The 20090-nt window shown below is 29.7% G+C and overlaps 1 protein-coding gene across 1 annotated transcript; it reads right to left on the reverse strand.

Annotated features, from left to right (window-relative positions):
* Positions 1–7885: 7885 nt before the first annotated feature.
* Positions 7886–18203, reverse strand: LOC146941008 (triacylglycerol lipase OBL1-like). Its single transcript, XM_085754800.1, has 6 exons — positions 17885–18203; positions 17217–17407; positions 16817–16850; positions 14123–14157; positions 8389–8973; positions 7886–8247 (listed from the first exon to the last, which is right to left on the reverse strand). The coding sequence occupies exons 1-6, from the start codon at positions 18201–18203 to the stop codon at positions 7999–8001; spliced, it is 1413 nt and encodes a 470-aa protein (XP_085610926.1). The 3' UTR covers positions 7886–7998.
* Positions 18204–20090: the final 1887 nt, after the last annotated feature.

A 20090-nucleotide genomic window follows, 5' to 3' on the forward strand; every position in this document is an offset into this window, starting at 1 on the left:
TTGTTAACACGTTTATAAACTCGTAAAGGTTACTGAACGGAAGTTCTTCTTTTTCCGTCGGCGTTCAACTTTTTATTTATTTTATTTAAAAATTTATTGAAGCAAATTACCAAATTAAGACTCGGCATTGTTTCAAAAAAGGAGAATTAAAAAAACTCAACTATGGTTTTCAGTTTTCACCTATAAAAAATTATTGAATTGTCGTTTCCCACTTTGTTTTGAATTTTCGTTCAACTTATGAATGTTTTTATGATGTTCTAAACATATCTATAAAATTAGGGAATAAAATTTAATTGTGAATATATGCTCGTTCAAAATAAAATTACGATTTTACACATTTTGATTAAAAAATCTTTATTTATTAATTTTGTTAAGTCTGCAGCAACTTAACCTAATTTTTTTCCTCCAATTTGCTATATTAGGGTAGCAGTAATTTAACCTAACAAATTTCATCTAAAAAAATACATTGAACCAATTTCATTCTTATCCTCTTGCCTTTTTTTGTCAATATTTTGTACACTTATTTAATACTAAAAAAATGCATCGCACAATTTCATGCCTTTTTTTGACAATATTTTGTACTCTTATTTAATACTAAAAAAATTCATCGCACCAATTTCATTCCTTTTTTTTGACAATATTTTGTACACTTATTTAATACTAAAAAAATGTATCGCACCAATTTCATTCCTATCATGTTGCCTTTTTTTTGACAATATTTTGTGCACTTATTTAATACGTTTACAAATAGAATACCCTAAATTTTCATGCAAACTAGGCTACCCTAATCCTTATTTATTAATTTTATACAGCAATTTAACCTAATAATTTCCCTCTAAAATGCTGCATTAGGTTAGCAACAATTTAACCTAATAAATTCCATATAAAATGTAGCAATCCCTAATATTTCTCCTAGCTTTTCATTCCTATCATGTTGTGTCATCGTTTGTATATATCTATTTATTTTGTAGACTTTTTTTTGACAACTTGTTGTACACTTATTTAATACGTTTACAAACATAATTGTATATATTTATTGTTTCTGTAGACTTTTTTTTTTGACAAGTTGTTGTACACTTATTTAATATGTTTACAAACAGAATACCCTAATGCAAACTCGGCTACCATAATTACAATGCAAACTCGACTATCCCTTACTCTTTAATCTTATTAGGTTTGCAACAACTAAACCTAGAAAATTCCCTCCAAATGATCTTCATTAATTGTTAAGTGCTAACCCTAATTATGTATTTCCTTCCAACACTTCTTCAATTTGAAATTAAAAAAATTTTGTTGGGAACCATGAACTGCATTAAATTACATCTATCGCTATACCCCTTGGAAAATACACAGCTCTTCTATTATTAAATTATATGATATATACAAATATGATATGTATTTTGTAACAACCCGATTTTTCGCTAGATTTATTTTATTATTTATTTATGTGTGTTATATGTGCTCTTATGTGATTATTTGCCTCTGTGTGTATTTTTGGTCGGGAATTGTAGAATTCGTGTTAGAAGGGTATTTTAGTCATTTTGGACTTGGGGGTATTTTGGTCATTTTGAGAGTAGGGGTAATTTTGTTGAGGATTATTTTTAGTGCTTAGTGAGATTAGTGTTATTTTACTAAGTTACTAGAGAGAGTGTAGTAATTATTTATTTACAGGTAAGTGACCGTTAGTATTACATTTTTACCGTTAAGTGAGAAGTAACCTATTGGGTTAGAATAGTAATGGGTTAGGCCCATTAAGGCATTGTGAGTTGAGCCTAATTAGATAGAACCTATATAAACTCTAGTTGGTAGAGAGAATAGGTTTTTACCAACATTTTTCACAATTGAGAAGAGATAGAGATAGAGAGAAGATAAAGGTTTGAAGAGGAGATCTAGAGGAGGCTAGAGGGAGCTAGAGATTCAAGCTTTGGGAGCTAAAGTGAAGTCTTAGCGTTAATTGTGAAGAATTAAGGTAAGGGGGTTAGTCTTTAATCCTAATCTAGTAGTTTAACTTCTACCCTAATTCTTTGCATAATTGTGGTTAAGTGCTTAATTTGATTTTGGTTGTAGAATTTCGTGCTTAATTTTGTTGACATGATTATGTACATGAATTGAATGATAATTGTGTTGTTGTTGTTGAATTTGTATGTTAAAAATGGGTATATATGAACATGATAGGTTTTGGGTGAAATTGATGATGAATAATGTTGTGGTTGTTGAATTGTTGATGAAATCATGTTCAAATGTTGTTGTTGTTGTTTTAACATGCGTTGTTGATGAATTGATGCATTGGGTATCATGATTTGATAAATTGGTGATGAGAATTGTTGTTGTTGTTGAAAGTTGTAAAAGTTTGGTGAATTGGTGAATTTTGATGAATTGATGTTGTGATTGCAAGTTGTATGCATGTTTAAGTGTTTTGAAGCATATATGAACTATAAACATCTTTGGGATTAAGTTTTGGGGTTCGGAATGTTCAAAATTGGGATTTTTGGGTGAAATGAGTTTGAAACCCGAAAGTTGGAGACTGAACTGATGAGACCTCGCTTAAGCGAGCCATCAGCGAGCTCTAAGCGAGCGTGCCCAGAACCTTCTGGACACAGTTCGCTTAAGCGAGCTGTAAGCGAGCCTCATCTGTAGGTTCTGGACGCAGTTCGCTTAAGCGAGCTCCAAGCGAGCGAGGTCCAGAAGCCTCTGTAAGCTGGTCGCTTAAGCGAGTGGACTTCGCTTAAGCGAGCCAAGCCCAGTTCAGCCATTTTGATTCTTTTGTTTCGCGTACTTGGGGACCAATCGGGGCTTTCTAAAATGTTTCTTTTGACTTGTTTAACCTCTGTTTATACATCTAATCCTACTGGAACTTCATTTGAATCAAATTGGACTTGGATTTGTGAAATTCTCTTAACTTTTGAAAAATGATCCAAGAACGCCGATTTTTCGGAAACTCGTTTTCTTCGAAAATTGAAGTAGGATTAAGGTTGTATAATGTTTATATGATTTCTAAAAATGGTTGTGATTGGTTTCATCAAGTCTTGACATGTTTTGCTTTGAAAATGAGATTCTTTTGTAAAAATGACAAAGTGAGACGAACTTTGTGATTTTCAAGATTACATCGTTTTTAGCCGGTGAAACGCCAAGGTATCCTCTACTGCACTCATATGTGGCCTAGAGGTATGCTTAGTTGAAGCATTGGAACTTGTTTACTTGGTTTTGGCTCAATTGCTTAATTATTTCTAATGTTGTGATTTTGAGAGACGAACTTTGTGGAAAATGGTTCCTTTGAACCAATTGCCTTATAAATCCTTCATGAATGATTTTATATGATTAATTGAGGATATGTGGATGATTGTTGAAGGTTGAATATGATATTTATCAAGAAATGATGTGTTGTGCCATTTTACTTAATTGTGAAGTATATGGAATGTGGAGATATATTGTGAATTGATGTAGATGTAAGTTGATGATAATGTGATGATGACTCTTAGTTGAATTATGATTTGATTGATTGTGTGGACGTGAATACTTGATAATGCAATTGTTGTTGAGTTGATTAATGTAAAAGGAGATGGACTTTTACATTGTTGTTGGTGATATAATTGTTGGAGTTTTTGCATTATCGGGTCTTTACTTGTATGTCCATGCATCATAATCATATTGAGTCATATGTTGAAATATAAAAGAGATGGACTTTACATAGGTGAATTGTAAGAGGAGATGGACTCTTACATATGATGTTTTTGTCGCATCATGGGTGACGACCTTGAGGAGATTTGGTACCACATGCATATATGTGTTGAGTATAGGCGCATTGCATGTTGACATGGTGTCTTGTTGTGGTATGTGAACGTTGTTTGTTGGTGATGAATATGTTTGATGAGTGCTAGTTGTGATGTTAAATTTGTTGTATGAATGTAATTATTGAGGTTAACTGTTCATGCAAACTATTTGAGATTTGAATTGGATTATTTATATCAAATTGTGATTTGTTGATTATGATTAATGTAATGCTTACCCCCAGTGGTTTTTGTCGCCTACCTGTCTGTATGGATGGGTAGACGCTGTGCAGGAGTAGTTGCTTTGGTGAGTGCTTGGATAGCGGGAGCTTTCTCCGTTGTCGTTTTTGGCATCATAGTCTAGGGCTCTGATTAGTTTGAGTCGGTGTCCTAGTTTTGTTGGATTATTTATTTTGAGGTGTACTCATTGTTGAGATTTGGAGAATTTTGTGTTAATGTTATTTGACCATGGCATATGTATATGTTGGAGATATATGTTGTGTCCGCTGCGACTGTTGAGATATGTTATATATATATATATATGCATGTATGTTTGGATTTTGGAATTTGTGTTAGACGTAGCGTTTATTTCTTGAATATTTGTTATATTCGCGTGTTTTATCGCTTTAATAGAAATAGGGCGTTACATATTTGGTTGGAAAAATATATTATTACTTTTAGTAAATATCAAAGTGTAATTATTCTTTTAAGAGATGTACGTGTAATTTAGAAATTTTATTAATTGAAGTGACTTTGTTTTTTATGTTAAGTAGAAATTTAAAACAATTATTACAAGTCAATTTTTGATGATTAACTATAAAAGTAATAAATAAAATTGACCCGTGCAACAATATAATAGTATTGTATTCTTTTTATCTTTTATCTTTATATTTTTTTTAAAAAAAAAAAATGAGAAGATAATGCCCCAATAATATATTGTGATAAAATAAAATAACAGTCTTTAATTGATTAGTTTTTCAAAACTAAAATGTAAAATTTGATAAGATTCAAGTCTAATTGAATGACATAGTAAGACAAATTTGATTGTAATATTGTATCTCTAATAATCTAATTTGCGTTAATTGATCGACCCATGATCTTACGGGTTAAAGATTATATTTGAGTTTATTGATCGATCCATAATCTTACGGGTTAGAGATTATTCATTGGTCTCTATTATAGTCGACAAGACCCGTGCGTCGCACGGGTCAAAAGTCTAGTTATAATAAATTGAGACGTCTTTGAAATGTTATGAAAATATGTAGATCCTACCTATGTATTTTTATAAAGGTGTTTGCAGAAGAAAAAAAACATCTCAAACTTCGATTTATAGTTCTAGGTTTTCATTGTGTTTAGTTTTTGGTATTTTAAAAATTTATAAGTAATATATTCTTTGTCAAAAAATTCTAATTTTATGTTGGAGGCCTTACTTTAATGCATTAAACATACTTGCAAAAAATCATGATATTTTTTAGGAAATGTTAACTTGTGCCCTTGGGGCACAGGTTTAAAAACTAAACACAGAAACTTTTTCTTGGAAATTGTACATTCATTGTATTAAAAGTCTAAAACTTTATATTTTCAATGCAAAAGTTGTCTTTTAATTCTATTTTTAGTTTCTTAACTTGTGCCATAAGGGCACAAGTTAACATGACCCTATTTTTTAGGACAATATTTTTAACTTTATTGCACAAGAAAAAATGGTCCATTTTTTCTTTATTTCAACCCTCAATTAATGTCGCATCATAAAAACATATGGTAAACTTATCTGCCAAGTCTACGTATCCTATATGATCTAAGTGTTGGAGGACAAATATATGAAGAATCTCAAATTGCATTGGTTGAATATGCGTTTTTTTTTTTACAATAACATTTTCCGTACTTTGTGTATATTATAGAGACAATTTGGAGCGATTAACCATTTTTATATAAAAACTAGACTTTCGACCCGTGCGTCACACGGGTTTTCTCGACTATAATAGAGACCAATAATTAATCTTTAACTCGTAAGATCATTAATATGGTAGAAAATATTTTCTTCAAAAAAAATGCAAGCAGATATGAATGAAATTGGTGTGCAATGCATTTTTTTAGATGAAATTTGTTAGGGTAAATAATTGAAAACCTAATAAAGCAAATGAGCGGGAAAAAATCAGGTTAAGTTGCTGCAGACGTAACAAAATTAATTAATAAGGATGTAGCGATTAACCATTTTTATATAAAAACTAGACTTTCGACCCGTGCGTCGCACGGGTTTTCTCGACTATAATTGATACCAATAAATAATCTTTATCTCGTAAGATCATTAATATGGTAGAAAATATTTTCTTCAAAAATAATGCAAGCAGATATGAATGAAATTGGTGTGCAATGCATTTTTTTAGATGAAATTTGTTAGGGTAAATAATTGCAAACCTAATAAAGCAAATGAGCGGGAAAAAATCAGGTTAAGTTGTTGCAGACGTAACAAAATTAATAAATAAGGATGCATTTTTTAGATGAAATTTGTTAGGGTAAATAATTGCAAACCTAATAAAGCAAATGAGCGGGAAAAAATCAGGTTAAGTTGTTGCAGACGTAACAAAATTAATAAATAAGGATGTAGCGATTAACCATTTTTATATAAAAACTAGACTTTCGACCCGTGCGTCGCACGGGTTTTCTCGACTATAATAGAGACCAATAAATAATCTTTAACCCGTAAGATCATTAATATGGTAGAAAATATTTTCTTCAAAAAAAATGCAAGCAGATATGAATGAAATTGGTGTGCAATGCATTTTTTTAGATGAAATTTGTTAGGGTAAATAATTGCAAACCTAATAAAGCAAATGAACGGGAAAAAATCAGGTTAAGTTGCTGCAGACGTAACAAAATTAATAAATAAGGATGTGAGAAAGGTTAAAATAGATTTTTTTAGAGGAGAGTGAAAATACGGTTCGAAAGATTGAACTAATTTTGTACAACAAATCCCTTTTATATATCCAAACAAAATAAATATATTATGCAATATCTCTACCAACTTAACTAAGCTACATCAACAATTAACACATTTTATTTTAGACCATAAAGTGGGATACCGACATTTATTAAACAACATAGACATTGATAAAAAGTTTTACGTAAAAGTGCAAAGAGATTCTATATTTCTACTCATATCTTAATTTATATCGATACACTTTAAGTTTAAAATGTCTACACCATAAAAAATTCAGAATCAATCACATGCGTGTCTATAAAAATAAATATGATTAATAATATTTTTTTAATGATTTGAGGATTACAATTTATCGACAACATATAAAATATTTACATTCATAATGTATATGAAAGCATTCCAAATTTATTACGCACAAACTAAAAAAATATTTACATTCAGGGAGTTGTGGAAGTGTAGGGCTCCGTCAAAGGCCTTGGCTTTCTCTTGGAAGTTGATTCTTGACCGTATCCCATCAAAGGTCAATCTTGCAAAGAGAAGGCTTTTATCTATTGAAGATTCCAAGAGGTGTGTTTTTTGTGGTTTGGTTGATGAAACAGTGTCCATTTGTTCCTCCATTGTAGTGTGATATCTCAAGTTTGGAGGGAGGTCATGAATTGGATGGAATTCAATTTGATAACTCCTCCTAATTTGTCAATTCATTTCATGGGTTGGTCCACTGCTATGTATCCGAAGAAAGCAAGAAAAGGGGTGTTGGTTATTTGGCATGCGGTGATTTGGATTATTTGGAAGATGCGAAATGATCGAATCTTTAATAATGTTATTTCGGGGATTGTTGAAATGGTGGAACAAGTCAAGATTATTTCTTGGCATTGGTGTATATATGAATAGGTTGAAAATTGCGACTTGTTTATTTTATGAGTGGTGTTGGAACCCAAGGGAGTGTTTATCTAGATAAGGTAATTGGTGTTTAGAGGTGTTGTGTTGTTTTTGTATAGTGTGAATTAGGTGCTGCTGTTATCACCTTGCTGTTGCCGTGTTGTTTCTGTTAGGCTGGCAGGTTTTAATTTTGGGTGTGTTGGGGTAGCTGTAGCGCTCCCTGTGTATTTGTTCTGTGAGATCTTTTCACTTTTTGTGGACAGATTCTCTTTTATATATATTATTGTTGATTCAAAAAAAAACTAAAAAAATATTTTGATTCTATATTATCTACCTTAATATGATAACTAAATTCATGCGACATGTGAATATCCTCTAGTATTTTGTTGTTTAAATAAACACAATACATATGCATCAATGTATCTTCGAGAAAATTGATCCCAACCGGGTAAGGTTAACATAATCTTGGGGTAAGTGATTAGGTACTCCAGGCACTAGTAAGCCAACAAGCCGAAATGCTCTTAAAACCCATCCCTCTTGATACTCAGGTCCATACCTAGACACCATAGTGAAGCTCCTTATGAGCTCCCAAAAAGCATTCACTGACATTGGAATTATAGCCGACAAAGAAAAGTAGTTTTTGTTTGGCACCTCTTGCACTTTCTGAAAATGTAGTATACAAAAAATTAAGTTATTAAACATAAATACACTTGAGTTAAAATGATTTGTATCACATGAAAAAAAAAAAAATTAGTTGAATTTTTTTTTTTTTTTTTTTGAGGGAAATTAGTTGAAATTATGTACCTTGCCATTATAGTTTCTATCAAAAAATAGACATGTCCCAAAGTGCTTAAACACAATGTCCTTTATATCAGGAGGAAACCTAGGAATAATATCATAGCTATAAACAAATCTGTAAAACTTAATACCATTATCTTTCAAATTCTTCTCCATGTATTGAGCAAATATGTCATCTCCAACTCTTGGTTGACCAAATGTGTAAACCCCTTGAAGCCTCTCCAAAAGAAATGACTCCTCATGCAACATCAATATCGCAGGAAAGAGAATTGCAAGAGCTCCACCTAGACTGTGACCAGTCAATATAAACTTTGCTTTATCATTTCCCTTCAAATGTTTCTTTAGTAAATCTCTAATGAAGTAGTAAGCTTCAAGTGTATGGCTATGATTTGTTTCAATTTGTTTAGGCCAACCCATGTTGCTTCTTTGTAAACCTAAGGCTTTCATGAAACCAGCATGAGTTTTTCCAAGTCCAGGAAGCTCCAACCATGAGATATCACAATCACCTGCCCATTGTTCGGCATCAAATAACTCGGTTCCTCTAAAAGTTACTATGTAGGTGTCGTGGTTGTCACTTTTATCTAGTACGCACTACAACATTTTTCGCTTTAGGCAACGTCACAAAACCGAGCCTTGAAGTGCAAAAACCGTAGCCTAAACGTTCACACAACGTTTATTCCTCGTGGTATATACGGCCGTTGCCTATTCCATATGCCACGGTTTTTTGACTTTAGGCCACGAATTGCTGAAACTGTTGACTAAAATGCATGAAAAGACCGCGGTTTATGAGTCTATCTTAGTCCACGGTTTCTTAATTGTCATGCTTTTACACTGTCGCCTATTAGTTTCGCCACGGTTAGCATCAGTACCTTTAGGCCACGGTTACCTTCTTAACCACGCTCTAAAACCGTTGCCCATTGGGGCATTTTTATTTTAAAAAAAAAATTTGGCTTACCTCAGAATGAGTAATATACTGGGTGGCACTACTTCACCCACAATTTTCGTTTCTTCAACAGAATTTATTTTAAGAGATTCTAATTATCAATTTTAAAGGTTCACACAACGGTTAAATTTTTTCAACTTTAAAACATATATTACTTAAATTTAACAAAGTTGAAATCAAATTCACAAATTTTTTTATAAGTACATTCGCAAAATTAGCATCTAAATGTCTAAGTTATTACATCTTAAATCTAAATTATCACCAAATAACAACAGACTTCAACTCATAAAGATAAGACTTTTGACACTATATAACATCATCTAAAACTTTCAACATGCTCGTGAGTGGAAGGCTTCTTAAAGTGTTGAAGTAAATTCATTCTTGAACTAAAAAATAAACCCTGCATGACGAATAAATGAAAACTGAAACTGGAATAAGGTTATCTAAAATGTACTTTTTTCAATATCACACCAAAATAATATGCTAAAACTAAGCATTCATTTCAAAATTGAATTCGATATAATTGATGTCAAATCTAATCTACGTCAACATCTCTTCATAATATCTCACAACTCAAATTTAAAGAATATAGTTCCAACCTTATATCAATATCAACTATGATTTTTAAACATATAATATAACCAAAAAAGACTCAATCAACAACTAAGGATTTACTAGAAAGCTTACAATCATCAATTTAACAACACTATAAACTTCGTCATAAAGGTCTAAAAGTTTTAAAAAAAGTAAAGAAGAATGTAAAGTTTAATTGAAATATACCATGTTAACACTAGACTATTGAGTTTCTAGAGCCCTCTTTATGATGTAACGCATACATGAAAGGCATACATAATATCTTAATTGTGATCTTCATAATATATTAATAATAATAATTAAAATCCAAAAACTTACATTTTAGAACACATGTCTACGGTTAATATAAAAAAAAGGTGAAGTTGAAGCTCAATAAAAAGAACACAACACTTGCTAATAAACCTTATATAACTTTCCAAAGTCATTCAAATATCTTAAATAAAACTCAAATAAACTCAATTTTCTTACCAGAATGTGGTTTTTCTTTCTTTATTTCCACCACAAACATTATGCTCATTAAATACCACAACCAAAGTAGTCATATTCATTCAATTGAAACTCTTGACGATTTACATCATTGGCACTAACAGATTCAGCAAGCTAAGCCTTCAAGCAATAAAACTAGCCCTTTAGCAAAAAAAATAATAATGGGCAAATGAAATGGCAAGTAAATGAAACTCATTTTGAAGTAGACCATCCTATCAACCTCGTCACTTTAAGTTCCCTCCCCACCAAAAGAAACCATGGAAGATAAACACATAATGAAGTTAAAATGAAAATCAATCACTCAATCTAGCAATTAAACAAACAAATCATCATAAGTCCTAATCACAATTACTAATAAACAACTCACATTTTTTCTTCTCAATAGTCACAAGAAATCAAGCATGTAATATTCCATAAAAGATACAAATTCAAATTAGACATTTAGGAATATGAAATATAAAACTAGGATGAAGTTAACATGTCCAAAAATCAATATAAATATAATAATGAGAGTACAAATTTCAGATTAAAGAGTGGGATAGAAAGTCAGGGTTTCAAACTAAAATTGGCTCTTTTGATTTCCTACATCAAAATCAGACTTGTGATTAATTTAAACAGAAAAATTAATGAAACATAGTTCTAATTTGGATTTGAGTGACAAGGGGAAAATTAGGACTTGAATATATGGGTTTTTAATTTCCTACAGAAAATCAAAACAAAGCTCAAATTCAGGCATCATAATAACAAAAACAGAGTCAAATTCGGATCTAAAAGAAGGAAGAATTAGGGTTTTCAACAAAAATTTGGGGCTTTTCAATTTGAAGAATAGACATAGAAATTCATCAGAGAAGATAACTTACTGTTGAAGGGGAAGTAACACATGACGTTAGAAAGTACTCTATTGCGGTGGTTCGCGACGAGAGAGGTTGAAATCTACGAAAGGGATGATATAACCATTAACCCACAAAGAAATAGAGGATGATGAATCTGACCTCTTTTTGTTTGTTGGAGGATGAAGATGAAGATTTATGAAGAGATCCATGGGTGTAGATCGATGAAGATGAGAGTGAGGAAAGGATGAAAAGGCTAAGGAACGATGAAAGAGAGATGGGGGTTCTTGAGTGTTTCACGTTACTGAGTTTTAGGAAGGTCAGTGTTTACAATTTTTTTTTTGGGTCAAGATTACAACTTATATTTTATTTTATTTTATTATTTAAATTTAATTATATTAATTAATGTAAATTTAATTTATGCATCTTTTTTTTATAATATTTTTACGCATCTATTTAATTATGTGCTGAAACACGTCAATTGATGAATTTAACATCTCATGTTTTTCATATTCATTAACTGAGATGTCAATACATCATTAGATATAGTTGTAAAATAATTGTAGAGTTTACTAACTAAATTATTATATTATTTTTATATTTTGACAATATTTTTATTATTACTACTAGCAATAAACATGTGCTAAGAAAATAACCACTAAAATAATATATTTTTTTAAAATCTACAATTAGATTCCGTCTGTTATATCTTTCTTAAGAAAATAACCACTTTAATAAGTATTGTATTTTTTTTTTGACAAATTAATAAGTATCGTATTTGTTTGTTATAGTTTAAAAAAATATCATAATTTAAATAAAATAAAATAAAATTTTAAATAAGAAGTTGTTAAGAGTAGCTTCTCAAAAATATAATTTTTTAAAGGAAAGAGAAATAAGTTTCAAAATATTAAAACAATCATGTAACAAAAAATCAATTTTATATAGTAAATACTTTATTTGAAGCTGTTTTCATATTTTTTGTAGATCTTGTTTTTTTTTAAACTATAACAAACAGATACAATGTTCTTTATAAAAATGATTTTGTTACGGATTAAAATAAAAATAATTTTGACATTCAATAATTTAAATATTATCTTTTTAGATATTTTATAAAAAAAATCAAAATTTAGTTTGGGTTTATTTATCGTAGTAAAATCACTTTTTTTTTAGATACAACTATATAATAAAAGGATTATTTTGTTTAAAAATCACTAAAATATGTAGAAAGTTATTTTCTCTCTCCTCTAAATAGGATGTTTTGTTACCACAAAAAAATAAGATTTTTGTTACAAAAGACATAAAAGTATAAAAGTATGTTGAGGTGTCAAATGATTTTTTTTGAGGTGCCAAATGATTTTTCTATAATAAATATTGTTGTCGGTATCATTAAAAAAAGAATTTAGATTATATTTTTTTGTTATATTGTTGAAATCATTGAAATATATAATCATGATTAGTTTGATTTGTAATAACTTGAAAGCAAGAAACATTTATATTTTTAGTTTTAATCAAAATCAAAATTTCTTAAAATAAACACCGTTCAAATTTTTTAAACGTTAGCGCAATAAAAAGAGCGGAAAGACGGACACGTGAGTGTCTCTCTTTTCGCTAGTAATATAGAAAGGGAATACAAAAATATAGGGTTAAATAAATTTTCCTTCAATGATTAGTCCCTATAAAATTTTCAATAACTACTTTGGTCGATATTTTCCTTCAACTTTTAGTCCCTATAAAATTTTCAATAATTTTCTTTCAACTTTTAGTCCCTATAAAATTTTCAATAACTACCTTTACTCCATATTTTTAAATAAATTTTTGTATTTTTTTAATGAAATTGTGCAGAAATGTGTAGAATATTGTAAAAATCTTTCTAAAAAAACTATAATTTTTTAACAAAAAATAAATTAAATATAAAATTTAATATAAAAATAATTTTTTTTGGGAGAGATTCTTATAATATAATAACTTTTTGTGCAAAATTTTATCTCAAAATATGAATTCTACATTAGAGTTTACTTTGGTGTTACTGAAAGATATAATTTTTTTTTATTATTTTCGTTATATTGTTGGTAAAAAGATAAACATAGTTTATTACCATTTAAAAGTCACGGATATCTAAACATATAATTTGAATAAAAATCAAAATTTCATAATTTTTTTTATGATTTACGCACTTTAGCAAAATAAAAAAAAAAGACTGACATGCTATTTCATTCTTCGAATTAAAAAATAAAAAATATTATATTATATTTGTAATATTGTTGGTGTCATTAAAAAAGAAAAATATGTTTGTTGAATTTGTTACAATTTGAAAGTTACAAACACCTATATCTATACTACTTTTAAGCAAAATCAAAATTTTATTTATAATTTACACAAAGTTAACACACTAAAAAGAAGAAAAAAAAATGGGTATGTGAGTGTCCATTCTTCTTCAAGTTATTATAAAAATTGAGAAAAAATCTAAAATTAAAAGAGGTAGATTCCGCTGGTTCTGAGAAATATATTAACCCACAGTTTGCAAAATTTATAAGCAACAGTTCACTAACCGTGGCCTAGAATACATTATAACCGTGAGCAGAAATGGTATAGGCCACGATTGTTTTACTCATTGCCTGTTATATAAGAAAAGGCCACGCTTTTTTATTAAGGTTTGAAAACCAACGAGTGAAAATCGTGGCCGATAAGGAATAGACAACGACTACTATAATTCCACGCTTATAGAGTCGTGGCCTAATATGAATAGGCACCGGTTTTCGGTTGGACATTGGTTAAATTATAGATACTTCTCGACGGGAAAAATTCTGTTGTCTATTACCTCTTAAGCAACGATTTTTCAGCCGTGGACTAAAGTTTCGTTGCCTAAAGTCAAAAATGTTGTAGTGACGATAAAAGCTTGAGTTGTAGCTTTTCCTTGATAATCTGCCAAGTTTCAAATACCAACCAATAATCAACCTTACTATTATTTTGATCCAGGATGACAATGAATAAGTTCTAGGCATGAAGTCGTCCTCGTACCCGCAATTTGGAGAGACAAAAAACTCGTACCCAGACTACAGTAGAGATCTTAATACCCACATGTGATACATGTACGCTCAAGCACCCATATTCATTACCTGCATTTAAACTAAAATAAATTGATAAATTACATAATGTCGTGTAACTTTTTTTGTAGCTAATTTGTCGTGATCATGATCTTTGATTTTAATTGACGCCCTAATGTATTTCCACAACTTAGACCCTTTGAATCCACTATGGAAATGATCGTTGAGTTGACAGCGGGACAAGAATTTCTCTTTGATAGATATTAGAAAATATACGGGAAAACTATTAATGAATCATACAAAAAAAATCGCGGGACAAATATTTGTTAATGATAAATATTTAAAAAAAGGGATAAATATTTCTAATTGGTACATAGAAAAGTACAAGACACCTATTTAGCACAATTTATTTTTACGATGTTTTTATCTTTGATAAATATATAAAAATTGGGACAAATATTTGTCATGATAAATATAAAAATATATAAGATAAATATTTATCATTGATACATAAAAAATTATGGGTCAAATATTTGTCACTGAGAAATATAAAAATATTGTAAACATATTAGCTATTGATAACCGAAAAAAATAGCCATTGATACCTAAAAAAACATGGGAGAAATATTTGTCATTTTTTTTTGAAAAGGCGAGAAATATTTGTCATTGGTAAATCTAAAAAAAAAAAGGGACAAATATTTGTGATTGATACATAGATAAAAGGCAAATATTTTTCATTGATAAATATAAAAAATAAAAGAAATACATTTTTCACTGATACATAAAAATACAATACATATATTTATTACTAATAAATATAAAAATATAGGACACAAATTTGTCTTTTGTGGCATAGAAAACACATGTCACCCCGTAGCACAGGTTAGCACACTAGTAGCAATAAAAAGTAAAACAAGAAAAAAAAATTGTTATACCAAAAAATAATTTTATTTTAATAAACAACAAAATAAAAGTTTTTTTTTGGTAGTGACAACAAAATAAAAGTTTAAAAACATTTAATTGTTAACTTAAACGTATCTAATTAGTTATGAAATATTTATATCAAACTCTAAAAAAGGTAAGTGGAGTTTAATCAAATTATTTGTTAATTTGGAATTTTATTTGTTAATTGTTAATTAATCATCTCTTAATTTTTTTTCCCGGTTCAACTTCAACATTGTGGTTCAACTTTAGCACTACAGAATTGATCAACAACAATCTGACTTTTTTTGGTTCTTGATTAGAATATGGATATTTTCTGTGTTAGTTACAATGATGACAATTTTTTATGTTTAAGAATGTTATTTACAATTTAAATAGAAGATTGTTCTTTTAATTTATTTATTTTTTGCATTTTTCTTTTATTAAGGGTCTATATTTACTATAAGAGTTGTGTCTCCACTTTGATTGGGGTGACCCTGGTTGGAGAGATGATATGTTTATCAAGTAATATTATTAAAAATTATAAAATGATTGACGTGCACACATGAGACTCACTTAAGCTCTAAAATGAGGAGCTTCATTGTAAATGCTCTAAAACTCATATATAGTAGACCTATTATTGTTGTGTTTGCATTGAGAAATAATATTTGTACAACATTTTGCGACAATTTTATGACAATTTTATCTCTCATACTCACATTAAGTTTTTCACTTTTCTTTCTATTGCTTTGACATTCGTGCCAATATCTTTCTTTGTAAATCTATGATTGTCCTATAAGTTCCCAATCAAATGATTGTTCAAATAACACTTAGCATTATGTAAAGAGGGAGGCACAATATATTTCTCCAACAAGTAATTTATGGCGTGAAGCCGTGAAGTACGTAGTTGGATTGGAGTAAATGGGTTGTCCCCACAATGACATCAAACAACATTTTATCGAGTTTGAGTCTTTTATAAAAGTGTAAAAGGTCAAAGTGGGTGAATTTTCAACATGGTTTTTTTTTTTTTTTTTTTTAGAGAACAACATTGTTTGTTGTAGTGTGGTGTTTTTAGGGTGCAAGGAATAAAGTCATCTTCGAAGGAGATGTTGCAGATCCTGCTAAAGTTGTGTATCTGATAAAAATTAAATTTGATCATGGTTCTGGTTTATAAATGGGGATAATTCGGGTGTTCAATTTTCCAATTGGTGGTGTAATCTTACATGTTGTGAATTGTCTACAATCTATTTGATTTGCGAGACATTTATTTGTTTGATGGATTAGAGTATCTCTTGTACTCTTACTAATATATATTTTACTTTTAAAAAAATCTATAACCATTTCTAAAATCGCACATATATGATATATGAGTGTTTTATTCTTTCAAAAAAAAAAATGAGTGTTTTATTACCCATATCATTCTTGTTTGTATTTTTTTTTTTGGAAAGAATCTTGTTTGTATTTTGCAAGCAATTATATGTGCTTGTACCTGTATTCATAATACAAATATTTACTCTACCTGTTGCAGATATTTTTTACTATGCTCAAATGATATGAATGGGAGAGTATGGTTAACTTTTTGTTGATTGAAGAGTATGCTTAATTTTTGCTCTTACCATTCCAGTAGTCACCGCATGCCACAACTTCCATCTATGCAAGAGCACAAAAATAACATTAATTAAGATAGACAATTTACTTTTAGCTAGTGGCCAATTTTATAGGTAAATTATAAACCTTTTGTCAACTATGAATTAATTCAAATGATATGAGATTTAGACCTTAAGTAAGTGGTTCATGTGTTCGATTCTTAGCTCTTGTCAATGAAAATAAAAACCGATTTCAAGAAGAGAATTCATCGTATGTGTCCACAACTAAACGGCGGGAAAACTCCATACCAATAATATGCTAACGAAAAAAAATGAACCCTTTGCTGAAAAGAAACTAATTAAGGAGTGAGAACATTTAAAAAAAAAAAACTAATTTATTTAACAGAATTTCAAAATGCTCAATTTTTACCTTCCAACGATTTTCAACTATGTCCCGTATAAAAGCTTCATTCTCGTAAGACACTTTAGAAGCCATCATAAACAAAGCAGCATTATACTTGAGGTCTTCACCTTTGATGCTTTTGTCCAACTCCACTCGCTTGTCCATATGACCAATAATAGACACAAAATCTGCTGAATTTGTATCTACTAGCTCCTTACCTATTCACACAATATATATAGGGTTATGTTAACAAGTGCCCTAAGAATACTTATTAAGGATTCAAAAAAGAAAATAATTGTTGAATTTCATATAGAAAAAGTTATTTTTTAATCTTTCAATAAGTTAAAATGGACAATTTTTAAGATAAAATTGTTACTTTAAGCTTCTTATCACTTGTTAGCATTTCTCATATATATACATCAAATGTTAATCATTTTTTTATTTTATTATCTCAATAATAAAAATTTGAATTAACACACCTTAACCCTTATTTAAAACGTAAATATTAAAAACACTTCGCCAATTCATGTCTACTTTTGTGCTATCAAAATACCATGATAGAATAGTTAGCTTTTGTTTGTATTTGATAGCCGACGGAACAGAAAAAGTGTGCAAATCCACAAGGAAAAAAATCTTCGTGGCACATTAATTAATATAAACATCAACATGCAAACAGTAATGAATTAGAGAACAACCCTGTAGAAAGTTCAAAATGATCTTGAAAATGTTGTAGTTACCGCTAGCCAGGTTCAAAAATAACTCAACAATGAAGCCAAGATATTTCAATGGATAAGCAAACAAATGAAGCAACTTTTGTAACAATATCGATAGAAGAAAGAGATACTTGTATTGATCGAAGCTTTCCTCTTCAAGAACCTCATGGCACTCTACAAAGTTAGCTGTGTGTAACTTGGTACCAAAAATATAGACTCGAAATAGTTCAAAGAACCCAATATTTTTGGAGTTCAAGAACAAAAAACCGGTAGCAGCAAATTTGTCAGAGCTACGATCCATGATTGAAAATTAAACCAAGGAATTGGATCGTGTATATGTTTGATTGAAAGAGGATGTACATATATATAACAATCAAGGGTAAGGTTAGAAGAAAAAAATCTACAAGACATCATTAAGGGTTGACTAGTATGGACTTGGTCCAAAAGTTTTAAACAATTTTAGTAAATTTTAATAAAATATTTCATATTAAAATTATAAAAATCTACACATATATATGTTTTCTATTTGTTTATTATTATAAAATTCCATTTTTATTAAAAATTGTAAGAGTTCATCTTTGAACTTTTTAAACATAAAGAAATGCGAAAATACCTCTATATTTTACATTTGAAACCCCTTTTTGTAAAAAATAGTCCTTTAATTACTTCAACTAAAACGACGACCTGTAGACACATTTTATACGTTGAGACATCAATTCGAAGTTTAAACATATAATTTTTCACTCCTCAGTATTTATTGAACGAGTTTCGTTGTAAATTCTTCAAACCAAAAAATCTAAAATATTATAAAAAGTAGCAATATTATATATCATAAAGCAAAATATGCCGTCCGCAAAGAGAAAATAGGACATTGAATAAAAAAAAGTGGATATCAAAAATAGTTTTCCATATAAGTACAACACGAGCAAAAGATCAAAAGAATGTTAATTAAGACTCAAGTGGTTGGTGAACTTTTCTTGAAACAAATCGTTTGTAAGAACCGAGTTTGATTTCTGATGAAAACAATTCTTAATCAGACTTTACTTATCTTCCAACGTAACTCGAGACTACTATGACTCATTTCCTCTAAGAACTAGAGGATTAAAAAAAAAGAGTGTTAATTAATTTTGTCATTGGTTCATATGAAGACAACAGATTGTTTGGTTTTTCCTTGGACAAATTTGTCATGACAATGGATTGGTTTTTTTTTTTTACAAAATGACAATGGATTTGTTGTTGAACAAAAGAATGTGAAGACTAAAAATATACTCTGCATTGATAAAATGTAATTTGTTTACATGATATATATATATATATATATATATATATATATATATATTGACAAATATTTCCACATTTTTCACTTAGATTACTTTTGATTTATTTTAGTTAAACCTCAAAAAATTTCAGTAACACTTCAAATTACCAAAAATACCCTTAATCCATTTTAATTTTTTCCCTTTTAAGTATCTTGTTGTTCATATGGAAGGAAATCCAAAAACATTGTCGTTATTGCCTTTGTAGGTTGATCAAATTTAAAAGAGTTTTTTTAGGTTGGAAATGTAGTAATTTATCCAATATGGGTAGTCCATTGTCGTTTCAATGATCACCTGGTTTTGGGTCGCAATGCCTGACTGACCTGGTGTCCTTGGATTCCTTGAATGAGGGTAATGGTTGAATTGTCACCAGAATTAACGTGTCTAGACTCTAACTCTCTGACTTGTTGACTCTCATTGTGAAGTAGTATAAGTTTTACAATGTGAGTTAGTTGTTGTCTCATAAAAGATGTTGTCTTTACCATTGGTTGTTCTGGTGGATACTGAAGCATTGCCAGAGTTGCTAAGAGATGGCATAGAGGTTGGCATTTTCATAGTATGATGTGGAACATTGGGTCTAGAAGGATCTAACTCTTTGATGCCAAAGTAGATGGTTGGACCATGCTGGTAAGATTTTTATCATAATGTAAGCGTACATGTCAAATATAATCGTAATTTGGTGAATTGAATTTTTCAATGACATTTGGTCGTAGAGTCCCACAAATTGGTTGTCGAACTTGAGAATTAACTGAGTGAAATGCTAATAGCTCTCAATTGTGATTCGTTTTTCACTTTACACAATTACATCAACGAATGAGTTTTGTCCATCGATTGTTGGGTTTTTAACTCCTTTGTATAGAGTATTAGGTTTG

The sequence above is a fragment of the Medicago sativa genome, chromosome 3 (genome assembly GCF_051527215.1).
Source record: "Medicago sativa cultivar Bolivia chromosome 3, Bolivia_mono, whole genome shotgun sequence".
Lineage (NCBI taxonomy): Eukaryota > Viridiplantae > Streptophyta > Magnoliopsida > Fabales > Fabaceae > Medicago > Medicago sativa.